The 11,987-nt window shown below is 40.0% G+C and overlaps 1 protein-coding gene across 2 annotated transcripts in view; it reads right to left on the reverse strand.

The window, feature by feature from the left end:
• The window catches only part of LOC119905272 (adenylate cyclase type 6-like), a 37,547-nt gene that overhangs the window by 4,797 nt on the left and 20,763 nt on the right, over positions 1 to 11,987 (reverse strand). For both annotated transcript variants that reach the window (XM_038722128.1, XM_038722126.1), the window contains exons 4-20: positions 11,821 to 11,970; positions 9,485 to 9,606; positions 6,956 to 7,067; positions 6,546 to 6,673; positions 6,251 to 6,409; positions 5,726 to 5,867; positions 3,953 to 4,081; positions 3,827 to 3,855; positions 3,594 to 3,741; positions 3,381 to 3,478; positions 1,775 to 1,862; positions 1,561 to 1,677; positions 1,303 to 1,461; positions 961 to 1,136; positions 532 to 558; positions 389 to 418; positions 144 to 276 (exon numbers count right to left, since the gene is read on the reverse strand). In XM_038722128.1, coding sequence (XP_038578056.1) covers positions 144 to 276; positions 389 to 418; positions 532 to 558; positions 961 to 1,136; positions 1,303 to 1,461; positions 1,561 to 1,677; positions 1,775 to 1,862; positions 3,381 to 3,478; positions 3,594 to 3,741; positions 3,827 to 3,855; positions 3,953 to 4,081; positions 5,726 to 5,867; positions 6,251 to 6,409; positions 6,546 to 6,673; positions 6,956 to 7,067; positions 9,485 to 9,606; positions 11,821 to 11,970 — 1,947 coding nt within the window. The remainder of the gene's footprint in view (positions 1 to 143; positions 277 to 388; positions 419 to 531; positions 559 to 960; positions 1,137 to 1,302; positions 1,462 to 1,560; positions 1,678 to 1,774; positions 1,863 to 3,380; positions 3,479 to 3,593; positions 3,742 to 3,826; positions 3,856 to 3,952; positions 4,082 to 5,725; positions 5,868 to 6,250; positions 6,410 to 6,545; positions 6,674 to 6,955; positions 7,068 to 9,484; positions 9,607 to 11,820; positions 11,971 to 11,987) is intronic.

Consider the following 11,987-nt stretch of genomic DNA (forward strand, 5'->3'; position numbering starts at 1 on the left):
TAAACCATATCACTGTGAGACGTGAGACAGCTCAATCGTCTTGTTTATGGATGGACAACTCAGAGGCTTTTTCAGAAATGTGAAGAGATTCTGTTTGTAGTTAACATGGTTTGATGGCACCCTCTGGTGGATGCCGTACATACCTGTAATTTCCACAGGAAGTCGAGGCGTGCAGTAGATTCAACCTGCTGGGCGTGCAGGTACAGTGCCAGGACAAAGACTGTGAGGATCACTGGAGTCATGACCTTCAGGGACACTTTGGTCACAACAAATGGACTGCAAAGTGATGGACACACAGTCACATTAATGGCTGGCAGATTTTGTGAACTGGGGAAAAAAAGTTTTGAAATTATAAAATAAGAGATAAAAATACTGAATGTAATCTTACCACTGGTTTGTAGTTTCATTGAAACTGGACCTAAAAGTTTAAACATGAAAAACTTCTGGTCAATACAAAAAAAGCCAATAATCATGTTAATATTAATGTATTAAAATATATATATTTATATAAATACAAATTTTAATTCTTACCATTGAGCACTAGTTTCATTTAAATCACTAAAAAGGGAAAATAATACCATTAGAGCAAACAGTGAAACATACAAAACTCATTTAACACATTCAACTGAAATAAAAGTGTATATTCAAAGTCATGGTTTTATTTGTGGCTTAAAATAGATAAAATACACATAAGGGCTGGTATGGTTTCAAAATCAACACAATAAAGTTGGAATGGTTTCCTAATGTAGATCAGGAAGTGTGTGATAAAGAAGACGTTAAAAAGATTCTGACCAAGCATTTGATGACAACTTTCGATACCCTTGAAATCTATTGATAGGAAAGAGTTTGCTGCATATTCAGTATTGAGGTTCAGTACCCAGCCCTACAGCCTCATTTTATACTGTACATACAACATTACTCTGCACCACCCATCATTAGCATCCAGCCCGTGGCACTTACATGGCATTGGAGGTGACAAAGAGGTCTGCGTTGTCGAATAGTACTACTTGTGGCCACTCCACCAGCAGCAGGAAAGTGAGCTGGATGAGCAGCATGAGGGCCAGCTTCCCTATGCTGCTGATCTGCAGGAACACTGAGCAGGCCAGCAGGGTCAGCAGCACACTGTAGCTGAAATACTGGCACAAACAGGAGAGCAGCATCACAAAGAGGTATTATCAACAATAGATCTCAGAAAGGAAAAAAGAAAACACAAATGCAAATGTGACATTTTCTCTTTGAAATGGTTGGACCAGTTGCGTAGGGAACACAAACAGTGTGAGCAGTGACATACAATGAACTCACCTCAGGAAATGGGCAGGAGGGGCCTTGGCTTGGACAGATCTCTAGACCCCCCTCAACAGACACATTCAAGCTGCGTATCAGACAGGGCGTCACCAGGGCTGCGGAGGTGTTCAGCTTCTCAGCAACGCATTCTACCAAACTCTTGGTGTCACAGGCAAACTGCAGCGCAGCCACACAAGCGTGCATTCAGCATGATTGCCAACACGTTTGGTCAGTATACTGTGCGGATATGCTGTCTCTGAGTTAGCTATCACTTACCATATTGACAAAGGCAGAGATGAAGACGAGGATAATGGTAAACACTCCAACCAGAGTGCTGTTAGTGCGTGACTGGACAATCTTCTTTGAAACAGTCTGCATTGCAGCAGGAAACAGCTAAAAGAGGAAAATAAAAAATGATTTACACATTTAACACAGTGAGTCCACAGACGTATTAGCAAAATAATACGTGTGTTTTGACAAGCTCCACTACCTTGATGCATGAATATATGGCACAGATGAAAAGGATGTTGGCAAGTATGACGAAGATACTGATGTAGATTCCCAGCATGACCGGGGTGCTGCAAGGAAGAATATAGAAACAGGGTTATAGAGAAACTACTAACCAGTTTCATTCACTTGGGCTAGTGTGAAAGCTGTAAAACTCTTGCAGACCAAACGAACGGCTAAAGACCACCTTTCGGTTCACTTCCAATTGTATTCTCATGCCGTTTGTTCGATCGCAGCTATTAACACAAATTCAACAAATCCCAGTGAATTCAGTGCGATTTGCAATTTTGACCAATCACAGCAACTTTTCCGCAAACTTGACCTATCATCACCATTTCCCGCAAAACATTGTCATATGTCAGCAAACCCGCTTCCTTGTTTACAAGACGCAGCAGAAGTATGATACCAATGTCTCACTTTTACATACAAAAATAACAGCAAAGGACCATGAAAAACAGTGTCCAGATCTTCTTTACTAAAGCAGGGTCAAATGTTTTGCAAAACGTGCAGTATCGTGGTTGAACAAAAAAGAAATCATTTATTGACAAACACTTTTCCATCGCAAAACATACGCGGAGTGGCACAAACGTATGGAGAACGTCAAACGAGACAAATCACTGTGACACAGGCTGTTGCATCCTGGTCAATTGCAAGCTCTGAAAGAATCAAGGTAAGCTGGTTTGAATATGCATGGTTAGGGTTAGGCCCGTGAAACCCTGGAGGGACTGTTACATTATTCAACTATAATTCTAAGGTTTAAAAAAAATCACATCTACCTTTGCGGTTTTCCCTTATTCCCACAATTTCATCGCAAACTCCCAAAACATCACAACTTTCATTGAATTTTTAGAAAAGCTGCCGCATAATCATGCATTTTAGACCGCAACAATCACAAAAAAGGCCCATGAAATCCTGGAGGCACGAGTTAGTAATGTGAAAGCAATGAACACGGACTACAGGACTGTGTAAGAGCAGGTAAATGTTTCTTTTAGCATGAACTCAAAAGCTAAACGTGCTGATAGTGAACGGTTAAGAAAACAATTTTGTAAGCTTTCTGTTTAAGTGATACATAATAGTAGTGATAGTAACACACATGCTTACTTTTCCCTTAACAATCAGCAAGTGAAAAGGAGTTTTCAGCTTCTTTTCAGCTGTATTTTAGCAGTTTCTACATAAAAAGTGACACACAGCCACACAGTAACTACCCACTTGTGTTATTATGGAACAAGGCGCCTTATTTTGCCAAGTTTTGACAAGAACATACGGATATAAGAGGTCCTGTTGCAGCGTGGACTAATAATTCTTGTAATCATTATTTTTGGTAGCTCACTGACAATAAACACACACACGGTTCACACATGAGATGAGAGCCACCAAAACTCAATCAATTAACAGTTAGTCTGTATGACTTCACTTGTTCATGTTCACTTTTAAGTCTGCAGCGTGAACGTGAAGCAGACTAGAATGAAAAAGTATAAATTCTGAAGTCAGTCTAAGCCAAATGAACTGACCTACAGTTGTGAAAGCAATCTTAAAAAACATTCAGTACATACTGGATGAGCTTCAGTATGTGAATGTCAAGTACTCACTGTGGAAAGATGACAATCTGTATGAAGGATATGAAGCAGAATACCAGCAGAGTACAGGCAACATAGCCTCCAAAACGATCGTCCACCTTCTTGGAATACTGCAGCAGGAAAAAGCAGAAGAAGAGAGTCGGATGTGAGCGGTTCCCTCCTCCATACGTGAATTACATTTCAGTTGAAGAAGTGCAGACGATAATTAGGGGTCTTAGTTTGAACCTTTTTCTCCAGGCTAGAAGTCTGGAAGGTGAGCAGGAACTTTTTAACGTGGTCCTTCCTGAGTTGGTCAATGCTGCGAGCGTCAATGGCTCGCCCCAGGAATTCATCCACCTCATCCTCGGGGTTCATGGCCTCCTGAACACAGCGGCTGCAACAAGATAAATGGGTTAGCGAAATCCAGTATAGTAGTGCAGCAGTTTTCACAGGTGTACGCGTCAAGAGTCAGTACTCACTTGTCTTTACTGGAGGTTTCATCAATCCCCTGAAGAAGAAAGAGAATAGACAGAAAAGATGACTCTCCCAGAAAGCTGCAGCCCGGCTCTATCACCATGAAGAAGTGTGATGATGTTGAGTCTCACCATTTGTCTGAAGACTTTGGAGTCTTTGGTCCTGGAGAAGGTTCTGTCGGGGACCCAGCGTGGCATCAGCCCCTCATTAGAGTTGGCTCTCGTCCGCTGCATCTTAGCCATCATCGCCTTCTCCTCCTTCTGCTCAGAGGGAAGAATATGAAAGCTTCACCAACTGTTCTCATACAACACTGTGAATGACAATGTAAGTGACTAAATACACCAGAGGGTTTTTTTTCATTCTGGCTTTTATTACACCCACGGGGAGAGAAAGACACAAGTGAGTTCAGGATATAGAAGATTACTTCATTCACAAATCTGTCCACTCTCATCTGATAGGATTCTGCCTCTGCGGTTCTGCTTCCTTCACAGCTTTTCATGTTACAGTTATTACACTTACACCACCACCAGCTTAAAACATCTAGATCCCACTTAGTCACTCAGCGGGGATGTGTCTGTCAATTAGTTTCAGCCCAGTTATGAGGTTCTTTTAGCCTTGATTGGAAAGCTTTGATCAATGTCTCAATTCAAATGCATTTTAAACATTTGTAAACTATGGCATGCCATTCGGGGACAAAGGTTTTAAATTGAATGGAAAACAAAAGAATATTTTATAAAATTATGAGAACATGGTTCGAAAACTTGATACTATGAAATGAAGGTTTGTAAATATTGAATGCAACTGGACACTCTTGTGTGTGTACATTGTCTACGTGTATGTTAATAAGGTTTTAATGTGTTAAATTAACCTTTATTGACAGAGATTAAATACTGATATGATTTGGAAAATTGAAAAGTTGACAGTACAGGTATGTCCTCATTATGTTGATCGAATAACATAGGCCCTTTGTTGTAGGCTTAATATCACATATATAATCTGGTGTCATCGCTGGATGTAAGCAAACATGTTTCATTTTGCAGTGTCAGACTTTTGTTTTATATTCTCAAGTTTTTTCAAATATTTATTGGTCACGTACTCATATTTTCAATATATGCAGTTAAATGTGGAGGTGGCATAGTATGCTAAAAGGAGAAAGGTGCAATAATATCTGAAATAAGGGTAAAAAATAAGAATTAGAAAAAGGACATTTTTCAAGATAATTTAGACAAAAATTTAAAAATATATCCAATCCTACTTTATTTGTAAAGCACATTTAAATCCATAAAAACTAATACAAACATAAAATAGCAACATACAACTCTCAAACTTGGTTAAAAGCCAATGAGTAGAAGTGAGTTTTTAGTCATGCTTTTAAAAACCGGAAGGCTGGGACCAATCAATTCATTCCAGAGTCTCGGGGGCCGCGACTGAGAAAGTTCGATCCCCCCTGTTCTTGAGCCATGTTTTCAGGGACAACAAGGAGTAACTGGTCAGTGGACCTTAATGACCTTGAAGGAGCATATGGCCTCAATAGATCAGCAATATAGGCTGGAGCTATCCCATGAAGCACTATAAAATCAAAGAATAGTATCTAAATGTAAATCTAAAATCAATCCTAAAACAAACTGGGTGAAGGGAGGCAAAAACAGGGCAGCATTTTGAACCAGTTGTAGTCGAGAGAGGGAGGCCTGGCTAACACCTACATATAAAGCATTGTGATAAATGCATGTATAACCCGAAATCAGTGAAATATATAGTTACTATTATTAAGATGTTAAAGTTCATCTTTTCAGTATAGGAAAAATGTAAAATATAAAAATTTTCTGGAGATGTATTTTTTTTCCCTGAACAGCATCCACAACAAACTGTTATTGAGCTGTGTGTGTGTGTTTTTATGCTCTGACCCGTTTCTGGCTGCAGCCAAGGACCAGGAAAGTCTCGATGCTGTTCTCCTTCAGATACGCATTCCTTTCACCTCCAAATCCTGGCTCTACCTCGTAGTCTCCATTAAGATACTGCAAGGTGGCTTTAGTGATGTGGATCCGCCTGCAGCGATAACAAGAAAAGGATTTTCATATAAATCCTGCAATTTAGTGCGCAAACGGGTGCTTGTTTGTTTTTTTTACTTTATTAGTATATGCACAATTACCAATTAACATGGCTCAGGGACATATACACAAATACATGAATTATAATAAATTATAATTAAAAAATATTGGAAAACATCATATGTGGTTCATGATGTCATCTTTATGATTACTGATGAATTAGTTATATAGATACAAGCTACGCAGTATGTTTTTATCAAATAAAACAAATTCTGTTGACCACCAGTACATGGCGTTGTGTTGATAGCTATTGTACATTATGATGTGTTTTTTTAATATGCAAACTGAGAGTGTGTTTGAACCTCTGGTTATTTCCCTCACCCTGCTTTGCCTCCCGCCTCCATGTGATTTGCCAGCGTGACATCATTTGACCACACATCAAACTGCCACTTCCTAAGTCCCAGCACGCCACAGTGCACACGCCCACTGTGAATGCCAACGCGCATGTTAACATTGACCCCCGTCACCTCCCGTACCAGCCTGCAGACACACAGAAGAAGATCAGTGTCTCCTCCACAGCAGGAGGGCAAACATTGGCAAAATACATTGAACAAACTAGCTCCAAAACAAACACCACACACAAATATACACATATGCAAAAACTATTTCTACTCACGAGATGGCCTCTATCATGTCAACACCCATTTCCACACAGCAGTGGGCGTGGTCAGCCCGGGGTTCAGGCAGCCCGGACACACAATAATAACAGTCACCCAAAATTTTAATACGTAGACAGTGGTTCTCCTGAGAAAGGAAAACACAGCAAGAAAAAAAAATACATTGCCAAAGTGTCCAACAGGTGTTAAAGGAGAAAGTAAATAAAGGAATAGTTGAACTTTTTGGGAAAAATACTTATTCACTGATTGATTGATTCCACTGTCATGTCTGCCGGGAGATGATTAGCTTAGCTCAAAATCCGATTATCGGCACCTCTATTTCCCAAAATGCGGAACTATTCCTTTAAGAAAACACAACACGACGTGAAGATACAGACACGAGAGAAAGAACACTGCCTGTGCTCCTTACCGATGCCAACTTGTCGAAACGGGCAAAGAGCTCATTGAGTGTCATGACCAGCTCCTGAGCCGTGCACTGAGAGGCCAGGCTGGTAAAACCCTCGATGTCCGCAAACAGAATACTGAGGACGAGATCAAGAGGTGAAAAAGACAGGGGGAGACAGAAAGAAAAACACTGTTAATCCTCAAACATGATCAAGCATCTTCATTTAGGTTTGGCGTTGACATTTTAGCATTAGCAATGCTATTGTCATCACTACACAGCAGCCGCATGATATTGCAGTATGTCACTGTCTGCTGACCTTGAGAGAGGCACAAAGTTTGACCTTTAAGACTTCTGAAGGAGATCTGTGCCAGTGTAGTGTGTGCGTGTGTGTGTGTGTGTGTGTGTGTGTGTGTGTGTGTGTGTGTGCGTGTGTGTGTGTGTGTGTGTGTGTGTGTGTGTGTGTGTGTGTGTGTGTGCGTGTGTGTGTGTGTGTGTGTTTGTATGTGTGTCTGTATGTAAGGGACTGTTTGCTCACTGCTGTAATTGAATGTGTGCTGAAGCTCTCCATCTTTGGGGATTATCTTATCTTGGCTGTTGGTGATTAAGTATTCCCTCACTAGTGTTAATTAGCCTCCACACAGCCAAACCACTCTACCCTCTTCTGACTCTGTGTGTGTGTGTGTGTGTGTGTGTGTGTAGGTGTGTGTAGGTGTGTGTGTGTGTGTGTGTGTGTGTGTTTGTGTGTGTGTACTTGTACTTCGTGCATAGTGAGGACGGGAACAAGATTTTAACAAACAGAGTGAGCACATTTTTGGGAAGTGAGGACATTTTGGCCTGTCCTCACAACTTCACAACTTCAAGGGCTGTTTAAATGGTTAAGACCTGGTTTTAATGGTTAGGGCAGAATTAGGTTTAGTTGTGATGGTTAAAATTAGGGTAAGGGACCAGGGAACGCATAATGTCAATGTCGATCCTCACAAAGAAAGAAGTATAAGGATGTGTGTGTGTGTATGTACAAATGTGTGTGAATTAGGGCTGAACAATCGTTTTCAAATCGAAATTGCAATATGAAAGAACACGATTAACTAATTGTGAAGATGGCGATTAAAATGTATATTAATTAAGTGTTTCAGCAGCGGAGCGTTAAGCCTGCCCTATGTTGTTGATGTGTTGTTAATTTGTCATTCAGTGTGCTTCAACTACCGATAACAGCTTTCTGTGAGCCTGTTTCACTCCGTTCTATGCACGGTACATCCACATGGAGCATTTCAGAATAAGAGCGTTTTGCCTACCTGTTTTTGCTGACTTGTTCAGATTTTGTTAATTTGTTCAGTTGTTGCTTTTTGTGCTTCTACTATGGTTAAGTAGGCTACATAGTTTAATAGTTTATTTTATTGTTTGTTTTAACTGTGTTTATTGTTGATATACTATCGATAGTGTGCAGAGGGTGTTTTATTTTCACAATCGACCGGATTCTCGCCATTCTGTGTCTGACTTCCTGCCCGGTTCATATGCTCTGTGCTGCTTGACGCAGGTTCCGTCAAAAACAAGCTGGCAGTGAATACTGATATATATATTAATAAAAAATGCAAATCGTAATCGTTAAATCTGGCAGAAAATCAGATGTTTTCCCCAAATCGTTGAGCACTAGTGTAAATGATTTTTAGGAAGAATTAGGGAAGGATTGTTTTGTGTTTAATTTTTTGGGATCTAGCAATCTTAACATGTATTTTCATGTTTTGAGGATGCCATGACATGACACATCTTAGTATATCACATGACATACTCTCGTTGGGCGATGTCTACAAAATTGCCATTGGACGATGTCTACAATAATCAAGCATCGGGATGGCAGAGGCTATAGCAATCATCTTATAAAGGCACATAGACTTCACTTGGTAAAAAACTTGGTATTACGATACCAAGTCTCGGACATGGTGGATATTTTACAAGCACAGACCAGGTAAAGCAACAGTGAACTACGTCATGAACAAGCCGGCACGTGGCTCACATGCTGCCATGATAACAGATCGATGGTGGAAAACTACGGAATAAAGACGAGTTCTGTGTCTTTTGTGCGAGTTTATAAAACATACTGCTGATGGAGAAAGTCAGGGGAGCAGACAGGGAGAGAGAGAGACAGAGAGAGGCGGGGCAAGCTGGTGTGTTTGCAGTAAGAGAACAGAGGTGTAGGTGTAGGAATGTGAGTTTGGGGTCTGAGGCAGGTGCAAAGCAGGTAGATTTAAAATAATAATAATGTTGGAGGGGATCAAAACTTGCTTTCACAGGGCTATATAATGTGAAAAATTAAGATGGTTTTTCTTCTTGCCGGGGGGTGGGGGGTGGGTGTGGGGGTGTACAATCGGCTCAACATTGTGATGTCTGTTAGCCATCGCTGATGGACGATGGTATGGTCTAAGAACCCAAGCCTAACCCTCATGGTAACTTAACACAAGATTTTCACCCTATTATAAATAAAACAAGGCTGATAAAACAAGTGAAATTTTAATTCATAGGTAAAAACATGAAATAAATCACTGAGGCAAAGCTGACCTGACGTTGTCGTGTTTCTGGATATAGATCTTGTGAAACATCATGTCTTCCTTCTTAGCATTGATGTCAGCCTTCATCTCCATGGCAACATGCCTTGGCAACACTGAAAGCAACAGACGCTCCTAAAAAATACAAAAAAAGAAAAAAAAATGCAGATTCATAATATTACTCTGTCTGTGCAATGTGTCAAGTGTGCAGGCACGTGTGTGTTCAGATAAGGAGACGTCTGGCAATATTCTTTATTTTTCTTTTTGTCAACAAATCCCATGAAGAAGACCAAAAACCAACAATGACCTGATCCTGTGGTATTGTCTCCGTATCCAAAGCCTTATATTCCTCTGTGCCACAGAGCTCCATTGTTGTATAAAAACGATTAAAAACAATCAATAAGCCACCCTGTCGCACTGGGGGACGTGTTCCTTCATTATGATGAATGCGAGCGCTGTAGTTTATTTTGAGTTGATTCAATATATGCCATCCCGCTGCCATAAATACTCACCTGCACACCAAATGTGCATTCATTTGTGGGTGAAAATACTGCCCAGCAAATGCATTATTTACTCCTGTTTGAGTAATCTTTGCTAAAGACTATAGTGCCCCACTGTTTCAGATTTCAGATTCAAATGGGCTTAGGGCTGAGAGCAACACACAGGGTAGGGAAGTCAGAAAAGGGCAAATAAATTGTTGGTTTCTGTCTTTTCATAGGATTTGTACACAATAACAAATTGTGGGTGAAAATACTGCCCAGCAAATGCATTATTTGCTCCTGTTTGAGTAATCTTTGCTAAAGACTACAGTGCCCCGCTGTTTCAAATTTCAGATTCAGATTTCTAAAAATAAAACTATATATTTGTGAACCATTTTTAAAAACTTACATCTAAGTAGGAACGAATGGGCTTAGACTGAGGGTAGGGAAGTCAGAAAAAGGCAAATACATTGTTGGTTTTGGTCTTTTCATAGGATTTGTTGACAATAACAAAAATATCACCAGCCTTTTCCTTTAAGTTTAAGAATAATTAATTCTTTGACAAATGTTAAAAATGCTGACTGGTGATGTACCCTCCATCTCTGAGTCCTCTGTGCTTTTTGATCGTGTTATTTCTTGTTCATGCCACTGTTTAAAGGTTCATTTATTTGAAACCAAACAGCAGATCAGTGCAGTGCTGAAAGAAGTACAGATAATAGATCCCTTACTTAAGTAAAATTACTAGTACAATAGTGTAAACTACTCCATCAATAGGATAATAATCATTTAGCTGACGCTTTTATCAAAAGCGACTTACAATTGCCAGAGGTTGCACGCCTCTGGAGCAACTAGGGGTTAAGTGTCTTGCTCAGGGACACAATGCTGGGGAGTTGAACCTGGGTCTCTCACACCAAAGGCATCTGTCTTATCCACTGCGCCGTCACCATTATTATATAATAATACTATAATATATATTTTTAATATAGATTTTAATATAGCATTTTAATATAGAGGGCCAAGGTGGAGCAAATTTTAACTAATTTGTATACTGCTAAGTTACAAATTAAGTTATTCAGTTGTTTTGTATGTAAAATCATAATCTGCAAAGTGCATGCGTATTGGTCCTGTTTGTGCATGTGTGTGTATTTTGGAGGTGTGTGTGTATATTAACAACAACAGAGTGAAAAAGTTCATCTAACACGTAATTATATGTCATATAAATGTAGTGGAGAAAATGTATTGGAGAAGTAAAAAGTCAAATGGACATACATAAGTTAGCTATTTTCCAACACTGACCTGCACACACACTCTACTTGGAGAGGTGAGCGGAAATGAGGAGCTGCACTGTATTTATATGTAAATAAACTTTTCTGCGTGAGTTGTCTAAACTGACCTCATCAAGCAGATTAAGTATTGACCATGACGTGAGCAATTCACATTGTATACAGTTTTTTTGTCAAGTCCATCAGTCACTCAGTTACGGTCATTTAATGATAGAGGGCCGCTGACTCAGTATTTAGTGCCACAACAATCCCTGGCCTCCGGTTTAAAATTATTCTGAGCGATACAGTTTTGGAAAATTTTGGAAAAGAAGGAGCACTAGTGTCAGATCAGTACTCAGCTCAAAAGTGAGGTTGTATTATTTACAAAGCTTAGATATTTACCATCAGATATTCTTGGGAGGTAGTACTGGCGTAACGGAGGCTCCTACAGACTGTGTTGCACTATGGGTTGTTTCTAGCATTCATGTTGCTAGGCTAGTTAGTTACCTTTTCCAAAAACAAGTGTTGGAAAAGTGGTTACTGTCTTATATTCTGGTCAATACTTTCATAAATACATGTAGACAAATGTGTTTATGATGCAAACACACCTGTTGTTGATTCTCCCTCTGCAGATGTAGTCTGGCCTGGATGTATCCTCTGGTTTCCTGGAAGGCTTGTCTCTGGGAAACCTCAGCAGGGTAGTGGGTACAGATTCCAATGATGTTAGTGCACAGGAAGATCAGGACATTAGCGCTCACCTGGAGAGAGGAGAGAA

The sequence above is a fragment of the Micropterus salmoides genome, unplaced genomic scaffold (genome assembly GCF_014851395.1).
Source record: "Micropterus salmoides isolate LMB-PRFRI ecotype aquatic unplaced genomic scaffold, ASM1485139v1 Ms_hic_scaffold_16, whole genome shotgun sequence".
NCBI lineage: Eukaryota > Metazoa > Chordata > Actinopteri > Centrarchiformes > Centrarchidae > Micropterus > Micropterus salmoides.